General features: G+C 41.8%; 1 protein-coding gene across 1 annotated transcript in view; it reads left to right on the top strand.

Moving 5' to 3' along the window:
* The window catches only part of LOC311228443 (electrogenic aspartate/glutamate antiporter SLC25A12, mitochondrial-like), a gene marked incomplete at both ends in the record, with an annotated part of 77,557 nt that overhangs the window by 39,405 nt on the left and 16,172 nt on the right, over window positions 1-21,980 (top strand). Inside the window, 2 exons of the mRNA XM_084314350.1 lie at window positions 15,806-15,944; window positions 18,306-18,399. Of these exons, the coding sequence (XP_084170476.1) occupies window positions 15,806-15,944; window positions 18,306-18,399 (233 nt within the window). The remainder of the gene's footprint in view (window positions 1-15,805; window positions 15,945-18,305; window positions 18,400-21,980) is intronic.

The raw sequence follows: 21,980 nt of genomic DNA, 5'->3' as shown, positions 1-21,980 counted from the left end.
ACCGTAAGTGTACACGTCTGTCAGCCTGTCGAACGAGTTGAGTTCTAACAAAGAACATATTACATGCTGGTATGCTGATAGAGTAAACTATTATATGAATATGATATGATACAAGGTATACACTGGTCCGTCGCATACACTGGTATGCGCAAGTTACTGTTGCATAATGTAGGCTATGGCTGCTATTATATGTAATTCATATAGGCTACCTAATAGTATATGATTTTTAGAGGCATCTATTTTGTTGTCGGTAATACCGACAACAAAATAGATGCCTCTAAAAATCATATAGCCAATCGAACACAACTAATAAAGGCATTCATATTACAGCACGGTTATAATGACCAGTGATGCCGGTAACGCGTTACTAAGTAACGCGTTATTGTAATCTGATTACTTTTCCCCGAAAATAGTAATCTAACGCGTTAATCTTTAAAAGCCAGTAATCTGATTGCAGTTACTTGTCCAAGTGGCTGTGCGTTACTATTTCGTTACTATCTCATCATAAATTCATAATGCAGGCGGAATGCAGTATTTTATTTCGTTTTCGACAGTCAAAAATACATTTTTTAGCTGTTTTTCTTATTTGGGAGTGACGTGGTGTGGCAGTGAAAGGGTTACACAAGAATGTGTCCCGCGGCGTGACTGGACTCTCTGTCTGTGAGTGACTCTGCTTTGGCCCAATCACATTCCCCATCCACAGTCTGCGAATCAGAGGCAGAGTATGGCGGGTCTTCACAGCACGTCATGTGACATATGCGCCAATCGTGTGACAGCAGGGCTCCGTTGCATTCGTCTGAGAATTCCACCCCAAAACGCTTACAGGAAGAAAAAACGCGGCTTATTATTATTACCGAGGCGCGCGGCTTATTATATTATTAAAACAGCTACTTGTGGGCACTCATAAAAACACCGTGGTCTACAAGTTGTTTAGCGAGAGGATGGTGGTAATGTGCTTCAATAGAACAATGGATCAATGCCATGTCAAAACTCGGCTCCGCTGATCTGAAGGGCTCCGCAGTACACACGCAGACACACACACACGCGCGCACGTGTAGCCGGTGTGATCTTGTCTGCGTTGTGTTTTAGTCGATTCGACCCCTGTTAAGGGATCGCCCTGAGTGGGAGTTGAACCCCGGACGCCGGCGTCGCGGGCGGCATCACAGACCACTAAGCAAGAAGTGAATTCACTTCTTGCTTCCGGGTCTGGATGCCTCTGGGGAGTGAGTTTACTTGCAGTACCGCTTACCATCCACAGCCACGTCACTACTTGTGCCCGTGACTGTGGATATACTGCGGTACCTCCGTTACACTCACCCCACTAAACTCACACCACCCAGGGCATCCGGGTCTAACGGCACCACATGTAGCCGGTGTGATCTTGTCTGCGTTGTGTTTTAGTCGATTCGACCCCTGTTAAGGGATCGCCCTGAGTGGGAGTTGAACCCCGGACGCCGGCGTCGCGGGCGGCATCACAGACCACTAAGCAAGAAGTGAATTCACTTCTTGCTTCCGGGTCTGGATGCCTCTGGGGAGTGAGTTTACTTGCAGTACCGCTTACCATCCACAGCCACGTCACTACTTGTGCCCGTGACTGTGGATATACTGCGGTACCTCCGTTACACTCACCCCACTAAACTCACACCACCCAGGGCATCCGGGTCTAACGGCACCACATGTAGCCGGTGTGATCTTGTCTGCGTTGTGTTTTAGTCGATTCGACCCCTGTTAAGGGATCGCCCTGAGTGGGAGTTGAACCCCGGACGCCGGCGTCGCGGGCGGCATCACAGACCACTAAGCAAGAAGTGAATTCACTTCTTGCTTCCGGGTCTGGATGCCTCTGGGGAGTGAGTTTACTTGCAGTACCGCTTACCATCCACAGCCACGTCACTACTTGTGCCCGTGACTGTGGATATACTGCGGTACCTCCGTTACACACGCACACACGGGATCGCAGCAGCCACACACACATTTCCACTGTCCAATAGACAAGCGCCCTTTTCGACCGCGTGACATTGTTCAGAAGGTCTCGGTCCGCCTCTGTGTGAAAGCAGGCGAACCAAATGAAGAATGCAACAATGTTGCAACTTCACCCCCAGAACCGCACCGAGTCCACCAAAACTATATGTGAAAGCGACCTAAACGTAAATACTGTCTACCGCTAAAAACAGCACATCCAATTGCATTGAAAGCATCTGGAATGACAACACTACGACGCTTCGACTAGGTACAGGAGGACTCGGAGGCCAGCCAAACAGCAAAAGAGAGAGATTGTTTCTTTCCCTATTGATTAATGTATATTTGATGGTGGCAGAGCAAAAGCTCTTATTTGCCAGATTTACAGTTAATTTACATGTTAAAGAGAGACTGATTGTATGTTTATAGAGAGACATTTATAAAAACAATTTAATAGTTACAGTTGATATAATTGAATAGTTCAGCCTGCATTTGTTAGATGTGAATGGATACACTGGTTTTGTAAAACCACTGGCTGGCTGCTCTAATGCTGTGAGCATCATAGACTGTTGCTTTACCATACTTGATGGTACAGAAGCTGAAGCACTAGTTTAACAATTTATGTTATGTGCAGAGAAACAAGTTAAAAACAATTTATGCACTTTCAATAAAGCGTTTTAAAAAAAACTGTTGGGGGAACGACGACAACTTCGTAACCTAGTTACTTTCAAAGTAACTAAGTTACTCTGATAATCAAGTAATCAGTAAAGTAACTTGGATTACTTTTTAAAGGAGTAATCAGTAATCAGTAATCGGATTACTTTTACAAGTAATCTGTGGCATCACTGATAATGACACACAACCAACGCCAAACAGAGGTCAACGAACGGTCTTTATTAGTATTTTGAGCTGTCCAGGCAGAATTGCAGCAATGGTCTTAGGGAGCCGTTGATATCTGACATCACCGTTTACAAGTCTGCCTTTTATTTATCCCATAAACACGCGCGTTGTGTCTTCTTGGTTCGACAGCAGTGAAAAATCTCCGTGAAGCTTCTCAGAGTTCCGCTCGGGTCAGTCCATTATTTCACATCCCATGGGGGGTGTTTCCTCACTTTCATGACCATATATGGATAATCATGCACGAGCATTGACGGTAGAACAAAGTGGTATTCATCAACACGGAGGAGCATAGGACCTGTGTACCAGTGGAGGCTGCTGACCAAATTTTTAGGTGAAGCACAAATTATTATATTATATTATATATTAAATAATATTTTTAAAACATCCCCCACTGTGTGTCAGTGGTCAGTGGACACAGATGAAAACATATTAACATTAGGTGACAGCGGACCTGACCAGATGAAAACATATTAGGTGACAGCGCACCTGACCAGATGAAATCATATTAGGTGACAGCGCACCTGATCAGATCAAAACATTTTAGGTGACAGCGCACCTGACCAGATCAAAACATATTAGGTGAAGGTGACAAGGAAGCCACAGACTCATACCCCCCCGACACTCAACTAACCGCCTCGGACAGTCCTTCATACCAGTGGCCATCAGGCTCCACAACAGTGGGCAGCGACTGCTGCCAGACATCAACCTAGAACTAATAGGAACCCAAGTAGGACAATAACACTACCTTATGCATACTGCACCTTATGTGGATACTGTGATACTGTGATACTGTGAATAATGAATAATGTATATTTCAGTTAGTTAGATAGTAAATTATATTGACCTATTTGTTTACACTGCTTGTGTTGTTTTCACTACCTGTACCCCCCTTCCCCCATGCTGCTATGATGCCTGAATTTCCCCAAGGGGATCAATAAAGGAATATCTTATCTTATCTTAAAAGGAAAGATGAAATTACCTACCTGGGTTCCATCCTATAGAGGCAAATCTTTCCTGTGACAAAATGGGATCCAATGTAATAAAACTAAGTCAACCAACGAACTAGATTCCTGTACCGGATCTCCTCTCTGGTAAACAAGAATACCTTGAAGACTCTAACAGGAGCACTCATTCAAGGGTACTACGACTATGCTTGCACCTCATGGTACCAAAGCACCTCAAAGGCACTAAAAACAAGATTACAAACATCACAAAACAAACTGGTCAGACTACTGCTTGACCTTACTCCTAAAACCCACCTCACCCCTGTCCACTTTGACAACCTAGGATGGCTTAGAGTAGACGACAGAGTACAGCAACTTGCAATGGGCCTGGTCTACTTAAGCATTACATCACGCGCAGGAGTGGTTTGTGACCAATAAACCATGCCTAGGGGTGGTCGTTAGACCCCCCTAGGCATGGTTTATTGGTCACAAATCACGACTGCAAGTGGTGTAAAGCTTTTATACAACTGCCAGATTCATCCAACCTTATTTCTATACAATAAACACACATTAATCAAAGATTTATTGAAAAAACCATCCGCCAGAAAAAGTAGTTCCCACAACTACAAAAAAGACAAGTTGCCTCCATGTGGAAGCAGCTTGAAGTGCATCCAACCAAACTAACACATCCAACTGTGTATTATTGGAATGATTGAGAGAAGTTGCCTCATGTGGAAGCAGCTTGAAGTGCATCCAACCAACTAACACATCCAACTGTGTATTATTGGAATGATTGATTGAAAATGTTATTACCAGATGCAGAATGGGTACAATACAGTACGGCTCAATACACACAATTGTTAAGGGAATGCAGACCTACTTTCCATAGAACTTCATTCTTAGATGCTTCTATATAAAGTAGGTAAAACAAATTAAAAGGTTTTATTTGCCCTATAGGAAAAAAAACGTTTTCTTCGCCCTATTTTTTTATTTATTTCTTTTAGCCTAAACTTAACCAGTTGGAAACCAGTTGTACAGTAATAAAATTAGCAATCAACCAATCAATCAATTCAATAGACCATGCTCACTTAAAACAGCGCTGCTTCTGTCTCTGACTCCCCCGCTGTTGCAGACAGGAGTGTGTGTGTGTGTGTGCGTGTGTGTGCGTGTGTGTGTGTGTGTGTGTGTGTGTGTGTGTGTGTGTGTGTGTGTGTGTTTGTGGGTACGCCAGCGTCGGACAGTGTGAGAGTGAACGCTGCAGTCAGTGGGAAGGAAGTAGAAATTTAAATCAATCAATTAATCTATCAATCAATCCGCGATTTTTCTTTTGTTCTAGATTGACTCAAGACCCATCAATTACATCATCCAACATTGTTTAAAGGACTAACACATTCCCCTTGACAGAATCGCTTCATATTTAGTCGTTATGGGCTTATGGCGCTATCAACATTCTGGCGCTATCAACATTCTCCCGGAGTGAGCCGGCGGAGTGATTATGTGATTCGGTTGTGGGCGGGTCCTGAGCCCAGGACCGTGGATTGTTGCCAATAAAGACGTGTAAATGGCCAATCAGAATCGAGAAATTTGCATGGCGTTGTATAAAAGATAATAATAACTTTTTTATTTGTATAGCACTTTTCATACAGAGGTTGCAGTTCAAAGTGCTTCACAACAGTAAAAAATACAGGCATAAGCGAGCATAAAAAGATAGACAGGTAGAATCACAGTGTTTCACATTAGGATCTAGCATCCCAATAGGCTCTCCGCTTACAGTTTTCAGTAACACAAATAGTAAAAATAGTTTAAAATGATTCAGTTTAAAAATAGTAAAATAAAAATAAAATAAAATAAAAATTATAAAATAGAACGGACATAAAAAATACAGGCATGAGCGAGCATAGCAAGATATGGCAAGTGACAACAATGCATAAAGTTTACAGACAATCCATGCTGATTGATCTGCCATAAGCAAGTGAAAGTTTACAGACAATCCATGCTGATTGATCTGCCATAAGCAATATAGATATAAGAAGGGAAGTGGGGAGTGGGCCACAATGCCACAATGCTACAGCCAGGACACAGTTAACCTGGTTCTACTAACAGCCAGGACACAGTTAACCTGGTTCTACTACAGCCAGGACACAGTTAACCTGGTTCTACAACAGCCAGGACACAGTTAACCTGGTTCTACTACAGCCAGGACACAGTTAACCTGGTTCTACAATGCTACAGCCAGGACACAGTTAACCTGGTTCTACTAACAGCCAGGACACAGTTAACCTGGTTCTACTACAGCCAGGACACAGTTAACCTGGTTCAAGTGAAGATTACAGTCTGTTCTAACAAACCAAACTGCCATGTATTAATGTTTACAGACAATCCATGCTGATTGATCTGCCATAAGCATAAGATTACAGTCTGTTCTAACAAACCAAACTGCCATGTATTAAAGTTTACAGACAATCCATGCTGATTGATCTGCCATAAGCATAGTGTTTCACATTAGGATCTAGCATCCTAATAGGCTCTCTATTCAGTAATTAAAAAGTGCACTAACCGACGGACATAAAAAAAATACAGGCATGAGCGAGCATAGCAAATAATAAGAATAGTTTAAAATGATTCAGTTTAAAAATAGTCATCAGTAAGAAGTAAAAAGTGCAATAACCGACACATGAATTTGATAGGCAGTGTAAAAGAGTAGGCAGGGTAAGAATAAATACAAGTTGTGTCAGGATATCCCTGATGTTTCCTCTTGCCACTAGGTGGTAGCAGATATCTATCAGTGAAATGCCTGAGCAAAGAGAGGTTTTAAGCTGTCTTTTAAAGATGTCTAGCGAGTTGGCTTCCCTGATGTTTTGGGGTAGTTTGTTCCATAGTTTTGGGGCATAGTTGATAAAGGCTGCATTACCGATCCTCTTTTGACTGCTTCTGGGAGCCTCTAGTAGTCCAGCAGCTGATGATCGCAGTGTTCTTGCTGGTGTGTAATTTATTAGAGTGTTGGCGATGTAGCTAGGTCCCTGTCCATTTAGAGCTTTGTATGTAAGGAGAAGGACCTTAAAGTCAATTCTAAATGTTACAGGAAGCCAGTGTAAAGCGGCTAAGACTGGACTAATGTGCTCTCTCCTTTTGGTTCTAGTTAGCAGTCGGGCTGCAGAGTTTTGGATTAGCTGAAGCCTCTCTGTGGTTTTCTTAGGGAGACCTGTGAAAAGTGCATTACAGTAGTCTAACCGGCTAGATATGAATGCATGAATTAGCTTCTCAGCATCGTTCTGATTAATAAATGGTCGTACTTTTGCTATATTTCTGAGATGGAAGAACGATGTTTTCGTCACTTTGCTAATATGAGAATTGAAGTTCAGTTCTGAATCTATGACAACCCCAAGACTAGTGACCTCAGATTTGATCCAAGGGGTTAGTCCCCCCAGGTTCTTTATTAATGTTTCTTTTTTAGTTTTGGAGCCGATAATTAGAATTTCAGTTTTGTTCTCGTTTAGTTTCAGGAAGTTCTTACTCATCCATTTATTTATTGCCAGTAAGCAGTCTGTAATGGAGCTAATCGCTGTATCATTTGGTTCAGCAGATATGTACAGTTGTGTATCATCCGCATAGCTATGGAAATCTACATTATGTTCTCTGATGATATCACCCAGCGGTAACATGTAAAGGGAGAAGAGTAAAGGACCTAAGCAACTCCCTTGTGCAACTCCATAGTTGTTGTCGTATATATCAGACATGTGATCTCCTAGTTTAACATAGAATTTCCTCCCTCTGATGTATGTTTTAAACCAGCCTAGCACATGGTCTGAGAAACCGACATGGTTTTCAAGACGATCGATTAGAATATCGTGATTGATTGTATCAAATGCTGCACTGAGATCTAACAGGATAAGGATGGAGATCTTATTCTCGTCAGAGTTTAGTCTGAGGTCACTGATTATTTTGGTGAGGGCAGTTTCAGTGCTATGATATTTTCTGAATCCTGACTGAAATTCTTCTAAGATGTTGTTTTCTTCAAGAAAGGAATTTATTTGAACTGAAACTATCTTTTCAAGTACTTTACTAATGAATGGTAGGTTGGATATTGGACGATAATTTGCCATTTCATTACTATCCAAGTTAGGTTTTTTTAGTAATGGCTTTACAACTGCTGTTTTAAAGGCATCCGGGAAAATACCAGTCCTAAGGGAAGTGTTTATGATATCTAGCACAGGGCTTGAAACACTATTAAATACCCGTTTAAGATACACTACACCACCCCATGTGCATGTCGAAATACTTCCCAAAGGTCAGTGAATACCACGACCACAACACCAGAGGGAGTTCCACAAATCATGTTCAACCCAGATAAAATAATAAAAAAAAAAAAAAAAAAAAAAAACGTTTTTTTTTAATAAAAGAAAATAGTCATAACTTAGAAATTAGATTGCATAGGTCTATGAATCGATATCGCAATTCTGTTTCGATTAATTGCCCAGCCCTACAGTGTGTACAGTAAGTTAGCTTGGTGATTATCATTGTGATGTAGGCTAAGCTGCCTAGCTACTGTTAGCATACAAGCACTGTAGCCTACTTACTTTTTCATCCACAACGTTTTTTCTGATCCAGATGCATAAATCCACTTCTTCATGTTGCTCAGTTGCTGGTTTATACTTCGGTCCTAATGTTGGCGCAAAGTTTAATTTAGCCTGACTTGTTATAGCTGTACAGCTTACTAACTACTAAACAACAACTTTCTCATAGTCTCAACTTTCACATAGTCAAAATGGGTCCAGCTGCATGTGAGGAGGATAGGTTTAGCTCGGGCCAATCTCAAGTTTCTCAAGTTTCTTTATTAGTTGTCATACAGAAGTACAGAATACTTTTATACAAAATGCTTCTTTATGTTACATTTTGTATAAAAGTATTCTGTACTTCTGTATGACAACTAATAAAGAAACTTGAGAAACTTGAGATTGGCCCGAGCTAAACCTATCCTCACATGCAGCTGGACCCATTTTGATTTTGCAATGCAGAAATCTCTGATTGGATTTGCAAGGCTGCCAATCATATTCAACCTCCGTGTATTGGATGTCAAGGGCTGTCAATCAATCAATCCTCCATTCAATGGCAATAGTTTAACTGCACAGACCGTTCTTGAAGTTAATAGCCTATAGCTGTTATTTATTATTTATTTAACAATGGGTCACACCTGTGAAGTTTTCTTCACGAATAATTACTGCAGGCAATACTGCAGTGCAGGCCTGCTCAGAGCTGTCAATTTTGGCCATTTTTTAAGAAAAATTCACTGGCATTTTTTTTTACAGAGGAAAACATTTATATAATAAAAAAAAATAATAATTAAAAAAATATATATATATAAATTTTTTTTATTTATTTTTTTATATATATAGGTATATGTAAATTAATAATAATTATGAATTATGAGTGAATTTGTGTTTCACGTGTTGTCATAGAGAAACCTCCACTGCTGTGTACGCACGGTTGATGAATCCCAATATTCCTGTGCGTACACTCATTCTAAATTCTGTGCTTACGTGTGGAAATAGAACATGTTCTACGCACACGTTGATGAATGAGGGCCCTGGTCTCAGTGAGTTCCTAGAGAGAGAGAACCTGGTCTCAGTGAGTTCCTAGAGAGAGAACCTGGGCCCTCATTCATCAATGTGTGCGTAGAACATGTTCTATTTCCACACGTAAGCACGGAATGTAGAACCAGTGTACGCACAGGGAAGTCGGGATTCATCACACGTGCGTACGCAGGCTCTATGCTCCTCCGTGTTGATGAATACCACTTTGTTCTACCGTCAATGCTCGTGCATGATTATCCATATATGGTCATGAAAATGAGGAAACACCCCCCATGGGATGTGAAATAATGGACTGACCCGAGCGGAACTCTGAGAAACTCCACGAAGATTGTTCACTGCTGTCGAACCAAGAAGACACTATCGCGTATTATGGGATAAATAAAAGGCGGACTTGTAAACGGTGATGTCAGATATCAACGGCTCCCTAAGACCATTGCTGCAATTCTGCCTGGACAGCTCAAAATACTAATAAAGACCGTTCGTTGACCACTGTTTGGCGTTGGTTGTGTGTCATTATAACCGTGCTGTAATATGAATGCCTTTATTAGTTGTGTTCGATTGGCTATATGATTTTTAGAGGCATCTATTTTGTTGTCGGCTAATAAAGACCGCGCTGGAATATGACTGCCTTTTCCCGTGTTGTTTGATTAATACCCAGGGATTAAAGTTCTCCTCAATTTTATTCCAAATCGCGATGGATCTCCCGTCAATTTTCTACCTGCTGCATATGATTTCTAGAGGCATACTACAATCTATTTTGATGTCAGTATTGGGTAGCCTATATAAACAATAATACGAGAGCATATACAAGAACAATGAATCTCACTGCATGTATGATGTAGCCTGCCTTTCAATACATGAACTTGAATCCCATCATATACATAGTCTGTCCACTATCTGGTGTCATTGCAATGCGTTTTCTATTCTTTCTTATACAGTAAAAAGGGGGAAGAACACTATATTCATATGACTTGTATTCTGCTTACAGCTTCGAAATTCCACTTGTTTCGTTTAACGTAAAGCCTTTTAAATATAATCAAAACGTTCCCGTGTTTCTGCGGTCTGCGCAAAATAATAACGAGTTGAGCTTTATGATTTATGATGAATTGAAAATGGGGGACCCTGATGTAAACAAGACGAAAGTCTTTCTCTGGTCTGCATCCCCAATTAACAATTGTATGTACTGAGCTGTACTGTACTGTACCCATTCTGCAATCTGTTAATAAACTTTTCAATCAATCAATCAATCAAGCTACGCGGAGCGCAGTCAGTCAGTAGCCTACACCCCGTATATTCCGATAACGCTATATAAACCATGCTGCATTCATTCTGAGAGAAAGATCTATTATTCCAAATGCTATTTATAGGGTTTTGACCATAATTACACTACTGTTGCTATTTTACAATGAACTATAATGAACTACGGTTCGTACAGAACATGCCAGTGTTATTATGCACAGAAGCTCATTTCCTTGTTGTAATAATATATTCTACCACTGGGCGCCAGGTACGCATGGTCTGACCTGTGCGTAGACGTAAGCACGGAGTCAAGTTCAAGTTGAAATTGATGAATCCCACTCTTTGCTTAGAAATGATCGTACGCACAGGGTAAGCACAAATCTGTGCGTAGAACACGTTGATGAATGAGGGCCCTGGTCTCAGTGAGTTCCTAGAGAGAGAACCAGGGCCCTCATTCATCAATAGTGTGCGTAGAACATTTCTATTTCCACACGTAAGCACGGAATGTAGAACTAGTGTACGCACAGGGAAGTCGGGATTCATCACACGGTGCGTAAGCAGGCTCTATGCTCCTGAGTGTTGATGAATACCACTTTGTTCTACCGTCAATGCTCGTGCATGATTATCCATATATGGTCATGAAAATGAGGAAACACCCCCCATGGGATGTGAAATAATGGACTGACCCGAGCGGGACTCTGAGAAACTCCACGGAGAATTCACTGCTGTCGAACCAAGAAGACACTATCGCGTATTATGGGATAAATAAAAGGCGGATTTGTAAACGGTGATGTCAGATATCAACGGCTCCCTAAGACCATTGCTGCAATTCTGCCTGGACAGCTCAAAATACTAATAAAGACCGTTCGTTGACCACTGTTTGGCGTTGGTTGTGTGTCATTATAACCGTGCTGTAATATGAATGCCTTTATTAGTTGTGTTCGATTGGCTATATGATTTTTAGAGGCATCTATTTTGTTGTCGGCTAATAAAGACCGCGCTGGAATATGACTGCCTTTTCCCGTGTTGTTTGATTAATACCCAGGGGCAGGGATTAAAGTTCTCCTCAATTCTATTCCAAATCGCGATGGATCTTCCGTCAATTTTCTACCTGCTGCATATGATTTCTAGAGGCATACTACAATCTATTTTGATGTCAGTATTGGGTAGCCTATATAAACAATATAATACGAGAGCATATACAAGAACAATGAATCTCACTGCATGTATGATGTAGCCTGCCTTTCAATACATGAACTTGAATTCCATCATGTTTGTGTGCGGGACTCACAAGGCTGTTGTCACAATGGGTGGTACCGGTGTACAGTAATAATAACAGTCCACACAATATCACGATCCATGCCATAGCCTATGTTCTATTAGGACATGATCTGTGACGACAAATGTTCTAGAATGTTTGATTAAGATATCATACTCTGACAGCATGCCTATGAGCAACAAAAACGCGAACTTGAATCCCATCATATAGTCTGTCCACTATCTGCATGGTGTCATTGCAATGCGTTTTCTATTATTTCTTATACAGTAAAAAGGGGGAAGAACACTATATTCATATGACTTATTCTGCTTACAGCTTCGAAATTCCACTTGTTTCGTTTAACGTAAAGCCTTTTAAATATAATCAAAACGTTCCCGTGTTTCGGCGGTCTGTGCGCAAAATAATAACGAGTTGAGCTTTATGATTTATGATGAATTGAAAATGGGGGACCCTGATGTAAACAAGACGAAAGTTGGTCTGCATCCCCAATTAACAATTGTATGTACTGAGCTGTACTGTACTGTACCCATTCTGCAATCTGTTAATACATTTTTCAATCAATCAATCAATCAAGCTACGCGGAGCGCAGTCAGTCAGTAGCCTACACCCCGTATATTCCGATAACGCTATATAAACCATGCTGCATTCATTCTGAGAGAAAGATCTATTATTCCAAATGCTATTTATAGGGTTTTGACCATAATTACACTACTGTTGCTATTTTACAATGAACTATAATGAACTACGGTTCGTACAGAACATGCCAGTGTTATTATGCACAGAAGCTCATTTCCTTGTTGTAATAATATATTCTACCACTGGGCGCCAGGTACGCCTGGTCTGACCTGTGCGTAGATGTAAGCACGGAGTCAAGTTCAAATCGAAATTGATGAATCCCACTCTTTGCTTAGAAATGATCGTACGCACAGGGTAAGCACAGATCTGTGCGTAGAACACGTTGATGAATGAGGGCCCTGGTCTCAGTGAGTTCCTAGAGAGAGAAGGGCCCTCATTCATCAACGTGGACTTTGACCTTGACCTACTTCCACACGTAAGCACGGAATTTAGAACTAGCGCACGCACAGGGAAGTCGGCATTCATCACACGTGCGTAAGCAGGCTCTACGCACACCTGTCATGATGAATCCCACCTTGGCCCTGCGCCGCAGCTCGTGCACGCTTTCACGTATTTGCATACCAAAACCGCCCCGACCAACCAAATATGGTCAGGCCCTCCCCTTCAAATACCATGAGGGAATCCCTGTGTGTGGAATGTTGGAGGATGGCAAAGCGAACGAAAAAGAGAAACTACACAGACACCGAGGTGGAGGTCCTCGTAACGGAGGTGGATAAATAAAAGGCGGATTTGTAAACAGTGATGTCAGATATCAACGGCTCCCTAAGACCATTGCTGCAATTCTGCCTGGACAGCTCAAAATACTAATAAAGACCGTTCGTTGACCACTGTTTGGCGTTGGTTGTGTTGTGTGTCATTATAACCGTGCTGTACAATATGAATGCCTTTATTAGTTGTGTTCGATTGGCTATATGATTTTTAGAGGCATCTATTTTGTTGTCGGCTAATAAAGACCGCGCTGGAATATGACTGCCTTTTCCCGCGTTGTTTGATTAATACCCACGGATTAAAGTTCTCCTCAATTCTATTCCAAATCGCGATGGATCTCCCGTCAATTTTCTACCTGCTGCATGATTTCTAGAGGCATACTACTACAATCTATTTTGATGTCAGTATTGGGTAGCCTATATAAACAATATAATACGAGAGCATATACAAGAACAATGAATCTCACTGCATGTATGATGTATCCTGCCTTTCAATACATGAACTTGAATTCCATCATATAGTCTGTCCACTATCTGCATGGTGTCATTGCAATGCGTTTTCTATTCTTTCTTGTACAGTAAAAAGGGGGAAGAACACTATATTCATATGACTTATTCTGCTTACAGCTTCGAAATTCCACTTGTTTCGTTTAACGTAAAGCCTTTTAAATATAATCAAAACGTTCCCGTGTTTCGGCGGTCTGTGCGCAAAATAATAACGAGTTGAGCTTTATGATTTATGATGAATTGAAAATGGGGGACCCTGATGTAAACAGGACGAAAGTTGGTCTGCATCCCCAATTAACAATTGTATGTACTGAGCTGTACTGTACTGTACCCATTCTGCAATCTGTTAATAAACTTTTCAATCAATCAATCAATCAAGCTACGCGGAGCGCAGTCAGTCAGTAGCCTACACCCCGTATATTCCGATAACGCTATATAAACCATGAATGAATGAATGAATGAATGATAACTTTATTAACAGATTGCAGAATGGGTACAGTACAGTACAGCTCAATACATACAATTGTTAAGGGGATGCAGACCAGAGAAAGACTTTCGTCTTGTTTACATCAGGGTCCCCCATTTTCAATTCATCGTAACATATATGACATGCTGCATTCATTCTGAGAGAAAGATCTATTATTCCAAATGCTATTTATAGGGTTTTGACCATAATTACACTACTGTTGCTATTTTACAATGAACTATAATGAACTACGGTTCATAGAACATCCAGTGTTATTATGCACAGAAGCTCATTTCCTTGTTGTAATAATATATTCTACCACTGGGCGCGAGGTACGCCAGGTCCGAAATGTGCGTAGATGTAAGCACGAAGTCAAGTTGAAGTTGAAGTTGATGAATCCCACTCTTTGCTTAGAAATGATCGTACGCACGGGTTACGCACAGATCTGTGCGTAGAACACGTTGATGCATGAGGGCCCTGGTCTCAGTGAGTTCCTAGAGAGAGAACCTGGTCTCAGTGAGTTCCTAGAGAGAGAACCTGGTCTCAGTGGGTTCCTAGAGAGAGAGAGGAAACAGAACACCACACAAGGGAGTTCAAATGTTCTGCTGTGATGTCATCAGATGGGAGCTCCGCCCCACAGACCGTGGAGGCTTTTAAAGGGGGCCTCAACCTTTTTTTATTCTACTTTTAGCCCCACACGATGTTCTTTTACTAGTTTTAGCACTTGTTATTTTATGTTCTTTTACTAGTTTTAGCCCTTGTTATTTTATGTTCTTTTACTCTGAGATGACACGTTTTCCCAGGACCGGACCTAGCACATTTGGTGCCCTAGGCAAGCTTCATCCCTGGCACCCCCCCCCCAAATAATGGCGTATTTTTAATATGTTATATAATATATATATATAGATAATGTAAATGTTTTTGGTAAAAATATTGGTTGCCGATTGTAATGGGAAATATTAAAGGACAAAACGATGAGCCGTTTTACAAATCATTCTGAGTCATTATTAATAATAGAAAAGTTTATTTCACTGTGGCCACAATGAAAGGACAGTTTACAGACAGATACATCTTGTTCACACAGTAGCATCTGGCCATAAAGTGACCAAGAGGTTTGGGCAGAACATAGTTTAATACACACTTGCAAGACGTAACATTATACATCAGATATGATGATGAAAGTAAATAGAAATGGTTCCCAGCTACGGGAAGTAATAATAACCTTGCTTTGGCTGGCTGGGGAGATTACCTTGGAGTCTCTTAAAGAGACACAGACACATTACATAGCTGGTCACAGTGAACCAGTCAAGCTGTAAAATGATAAAATGATATCTCAACACAGATCTATAATGACATGATAATATATTCCACGACACCGATATAGAAGGGGGCGCGAAAAAAAACAGTTTTTAGCACCCCCTCTGGGTGGCGCTCTATAGGCAACCGCCTATGTCGCTTATAGCAAGCTCCGCCCCCTGCGTTTTTTCCCACTTCCAACTTCCCACCCACGACCGTAAAAACGAACGTAGCACAATGACATTGCACATTCTGACGACCAGTCTGTGAATCTATTCCTCCAGGCTGCAGGGGGCAGCACTTCTCACACGGTGAGCTTCTCCTACTTCAACGCCTTCAACGCCCTCCTCAACAACATGGAACTGGTGCGCAAGGTGTACAGCACGCTGACCGGCACGCAGCAGGAGACCCTGGTCACCAAAGGTACTGCAGAGCCCCCCGGGCCTCCCTCGCATCCCTGGAACTGGGCTTTTATTATGTAATACATGATGCAGATATGCAGATTTGGGATCAGTTAAAGGTGTTTTTTCTTTGTTAAAATAAGTGTTAAATAATAATAATAATAATAATAATAATAATAATAATAATAATAATAATAATAATAATAATAATAATAATAATAATAATAATAATAATAATAATAATAATAATAATAATAATAATAATAATAATAATAATAATAATAATAATAATAATAATAATAATAATAATAATAATAATAATAATAATAATAATGCTACCAGCTTGGCTGGTCGTTCATATACTAACACAATTGGCAGTGTTAGGGGTGGGAAGCTGGTGGGTGGGGATCGGACGTTGTGGACAGCGACTCCTACAGGTCGGTTGGGTGACGCCTGTACAGCAGAGTCAGGAAGTAACGGGGGCAGCGTGAGCCTCCCACGTGCTACTCGTCGCCGCTGAGAGATCGCGCTGTACAGGTGAAAAGATGCGACGGCTGCCTCCCGAGTACCGGAGGGGACACGTGATGCAAGGCTTGGTCCTCACTGCAGCCGACCAGTGGGAGGCATGGCCTAACAACGTTTCGAGACAGGGGAGGGTAGAATTGGACAATACGAAATTGGGATGGGAGAAAAATAGAAAATGGGGAGAAAAAGTAGATAAAAAAAACAAAAAAACATAGGCAATTAAAAAAACAATAGCTCTACATTAGCTCTACATTCCAACAGCCATCACTGATATAGAGTGTCTGGTCAGTAACATGGGTCTCCCAGTCCCTCCTGCTCTGCAGTAAACAGCCATCACTGATATAGAGTGTCTGGTCAGTAACATGGGTCTCCCAGTCCCTCCACTCTGCAGTAAACAGCCATCACTGATATAGAGTATCTGGTCAGTAACATGGGTCTCCCAGTCCCTCCTCTCTGCAGTAAACAGCCATCACTGATATAGAGTGTCTGGTCAGTAACATGGGTCTCCCAGTCCCTCCTGCTCTGCAGTAAACAGCCATCACTGATATAGAGTGTCTGGTCAGTAAGATGGGTCTCCCAGTCCCTCCTGCTCTGCAGTAAACAGCCATCACTGATATAGAGTGTCTGGTCAGTAACATGGGTCTCCCAGTCCCTCCTGCTCTGCAGTAAACAGCCATAACTGATATAGAGTGTCTGGTCAGTAACATGGGTCTCCCAGTCCCTCCTGCTCTGCAGTAAACAGCCATCACTGATATAGAGTGTCTGGTCAGTAACATGGGTCTCCCAGTCCCTCCTGCTCTGCAGTAAGCAGCCATCACTGATATAGAGTGTCTGGTCAGTAACATGGGTCTCCCAGTCGCTCCACTCTGCAGTAAACAGCCATCACTGATATAGAGTGTCTGGTCAGTAACATGGGTCTCCCAGTCCTACTACTAATACTACTACTACTACTACTACTACTACTACTACTACTACTACTACTACTACTACTACTACTACTACTACTACTACTACTACTACTACTACTACTACTACTACTACTACTACTACTACTACTACTACTACTACTACTACTACTACTACTACTACTACTACTACTACTACTACTACTACTACTACTACTACTACTACTACTACTACTACTACTACTACTACTACTACTAGCGGCACGGTGGTGTAGTGGTTAACACTGTCGCCTCACAGCAAGAAGGTCCAGGGTTCGATTCCCGCTTGGGGACCAGGTTTCCATGATGCCAGGTACCCAGGTGGGGTATCTCCCAGGCCTTTCTGTGTGGAGTTTGCATGTTCTCCCCGTGCTCGCAAGGGTTTCCCCCCCGATAAGATAAACCCAATGGAAAAACATGCACAACAACAGATCGCTAACGCTGTGGCGTCCTTGACGAAGACGGACAGGAGCACTTGGATTGGTCCCCTGGCGCGGCTCACGTTGACGCCTGTCTGCTCCCGGCTGCCCTTGGGGGGGAAGGACGACGGGATGGGTTAATCGCAGAGACAAATCGCATCAGCGATCCTACAGACAATGCATGCGTGTGTGTTCCGGTGTGTGTGTGTGTGTTGAGGATAATTGCCAATGCCAATTAAAGACCTCTGAGCAGGTCCTGCATTATTATTATTATTATTATATTATTACTACTACTACTACTACTACTACTACTACTACTACTACTACTACTACTACTACTACTACTAGTCACATTATGAGCATTTTTTTTTAAATAAAAATCAGATTCGGGCCACTTTTTGCCTGCAGTGTGAACGAAGCCTCACTGAATGTGTGAATGGAATCCTACTCTCTCCTGCGTGACGCTGTGTTCTCTACGCCGCCCTCTTCCCACAGAGGAGTTCATTCACGCCGCCAATAAGTTCGGCCAGATCACTCCGATGGAGATCGACATCCTGTACCAACTGGCCGGCCTGCACTCACACTCTGGGTAATTCTATTGTTTATTCTATTTAACCTTTATTTCAACGCGGTTGTTGCAGAGGGTCTTGTAGACTGTGTTGCGAGGATGTTGCGTACCTGTCTCCAAAATCTAATCTAAACAACCGTTGCGTTGATATTGCGTAGCAGTGATTGGTTGGTTAGCGAATGGGGGCGGGGCTGTCATAGAATAATATTGGTCCCGCAGAGAATACCATCCTCCATTGTTGTAGCCAGCCAGCGTTGATGCTAAATAATTAGCGTCACATAGCTGGCCTTTTTCTGAAAACCCAAGCACATATTGTTCCATAGCATACGCCTTCAGTTGATCATGACAAATCCTCTCTTACCTTGACGATTAAAAAGCCTCCATAATTTAGTAAATAAAGCTGTAGCCAGCCAGCTAGCATTGGTGCTATTCAAAATGCTATCCACATTAGCTACATAGCTAACCAACTAAATACAATGGTATCCTGAGGTAACGTTAAATACAACGTTTGCTAGTCGAAATGACTGGACACACACAGGGACAAGTTAAACATCAATCAATTAATTTATTCCAACAGGTAGTTTGAGCTGCATGTGAGCCGAGGTCTTTCTCTCCTCTCCATTGGAAACTAATGACGTTACGTTAGCTCGAAAAGCACAGAAACGGGCGACAGAAGTTAAGCTGCTAGCAACAGACACTATAACACTTCCGGTCGGGGGATTTCAAAATAAAAGAGCGACGTCTAAAAGCACCGGAAATACGTTTATTTTGTACATTATCTAACGTTAACACGAACCTAAACTAACTTTAGTTAAACTAACTTTGCGCGTCGATGTTGCAGAAGCATAAAGGCAGAGTGTCTGCAACACCGTTGCTTTGTCGATGTTGTGTTGCAGTTGCTTTGAAGTTTCTGTAGCATGCAGAGGCCTTAAGGCTGTAAAAAGAAAGAAAAGCACTGTGGAAAATAGTGCTGTATATAATGTATATATATCCATTTATATTAATTATATTTAGCGCATATATATATATATATATATCTGTCTGAATATACCTGCATATACATTATTCTATATACCTACTTTTACACCTGCATATAACCCATATACAGTAACTCTGTATGATAGCATGTACAATAGTGCTGTATACATTTATACATTTATATTTAGCGCATATATATCCATATCTGTCTGAATATACCTGCATATAATTATTGTATATACCTACTCATACACCTGCATATAACCCATATAACTCTGTATGATAGCATGAACAATAATGCTGTATATACGTATATATATATTTATTCTTACCATATATATATATATATATATATATATATATATATATATATATATATATATATATATATATATCCGCTATATCTATATCTGTAGTTCTGTACATATCTTACCTGCTTACTAGTAACGCTGCTGGCCAGTATGACTTACTACCATAGTGTCTTTATACCTGTATCGCTGTACATATTAATACTACAACTCTGTACATACATCTGATTAGCACTAGTATTCTGTAGTACTAATTTATTTTATACCCAGTTTAATCACCTGATTGATTGATTAGAAACTTTATTAACATATTGCAGAATGGGTACAATACAGTATTTAAGCATTACATCACGCGCAGGAGTGGTTTGTGAAAAATAAACCATGCCTAGGGGTGGTCGTTAGGCCCGAGGCGCAGCCGAGGGTTGTTAGACCCCCCTAGGCATGGTTTATTTTTCACAAACCACGACCGCAAGTGGTGTAATGCTTTTATACAACTGCCACATTCATCCAACCTTATTGCTATACAATAAACACACATTAATTGAAGATTTATTGAAAAAACCATCCGCCAGAAAAAGTAGTTCCCAAAAAAGAAAAAAGAGAAGTTGCCTCCATGTGGAAGCAGCTCGGAAGTGCATTCAACTGTTCTCAGTAGGACATTGAGAGAAACGGGGTTTATTCAATGTATGTGATGTATAGATTGGGGGGAGATGGTAGCATGTAACGGTGCCAGAGAGGTCGAAGTGCATGCTGACGGTGGAGGCAGGAGACGGTGGTTCAGTAGAGCAGGGTGACTGAATAGCAGCACACTGAGCAGGGGATGTTGACATTCCGATCTAAGACACAACATTGATAAGAGCGAGTGTGGGCCCAGAGAGAGCAGGAGGGAGAGGGGTGACATCCTTAAAGAAAACAGTAGCAACTGCGTTTTGATGTGTGTAAAGTTTAAACGCGGTTGTCATGACAGCGCGTCGCATGACAACCAGGAGAGGGGCGGGGGCTGTCGTTGCTATGACGAAGATCTATAAGTGTTTCCGGGTGTAAGCCAGACCAAGAGCGGCTAAGGGCAGACTACAATCTGACTAGGACTGAGAGACTCTCTCCTCTCATCGAGAGGGGGGGGGGGAGGAAGAATGACACATCATCATTAGCTTCGGCTAACGCGAGGAGGGTTTAGGCTAAAGACCAGGCCTGACCACCATTGGACTGAATAGCAGAGGGACGATAGACTGAACACACCGAAAGATCATTAGAAGAGACTTTTCAAGGACAATACAATCTGTTAACATCTGAGCTGAGGCTTCTGTTTATCAAATAAACAACGCTTCTCCTTGTAAGGTATTTCACGTTGTCAAAGTGTCGAATTCTTACGAAGGTGGAGAATTATTATGGTTTGCGGATCGTACTAGCGGGGAGAGATAAGGATTATATCAGCCAGTATCTGAGACGTCAGGACCATTAAAATTACACAACGCAGAGGAATTGGATGGAGAGAGGATAACACAAGAAGACGTGATACTGGCCAGATTGATCAGGATCTAACAGTTGGTGCCGTGACCCGGATTTGCAAGAGATAAGAACAACGGAAAAAGACTTTTCAATGCGGTGACAAGTGAACAACAGCCATCATGGACTCGAGCCAAGCCGGCAAGCGAGGCCAGCCAACCATGGGAGAGAGTCGATTCGAGCGGTCAGGAGGCGAACCAGCGCTGTAGGAGAAACAGCGCTCAGGAGAAAGATGTGAGTTCCCTGTGCACACACGGTTGTTTTGATCTTTTAAGCCAAATAAAAACAAACAGATAGTGCATCCGTAAATAAGTAGCGACAGAGAATGCCAGCTGTAATAGTGTGTTTTGGGACAGAGCAGAGCGGCACGGTTTTTGTTTTGAAAATCGAGAGTCTTATCTACAGAGCACAGAAGCCACTGTGTAGGAGATGAAAAGGGAGGCAAAGGGGAAATGTTCAGTGAATTAAAGGGGCAACATCGTATTTAGTTGATTACTGTTCAAAACACAGAAAGCGGGAAGCGGGACTGTGACGTGAAGGGAGCAGTGAACAAATGTTACGGGTGTGGTCGGTAGCGAGAGAATGTTTGAGGCATTAAAAGGGACAGTGGGAAAGAAATAGGCACAGAGACAAGATGGCCGCAAAGGGCCATGAGGAGGATGAGACAAGATGGCCGTGAGCCACGAGGAGATAACAACAGATAAGAACCAGGAAGTGACACGTCAACTAAAACACCATAGAGGAGGAGTAGGTCGCCACCTAGTGGCGGAGGGGGGGTAGTGCTGGGGAGTTTTCCATTACCCATAGGGG

Source organism: Notolepis coatsorum (assembly GCF_963971535.1).
Source record: "Notolepis coatsorum genome assembly, chromosome: 5".
Classification (NCBI taxonomy): domain Eukaryota; kingdom Metazoa; phylum Chordata; class Actinopteri; order Aulopiformes; family Paralepididae; genus Notolepis; species Notolepis coatsorum.
Note: the sequence above shows the minus strand (reverse complement) of the source record. Positions and strands in the feature narration are given on the sequence as shown.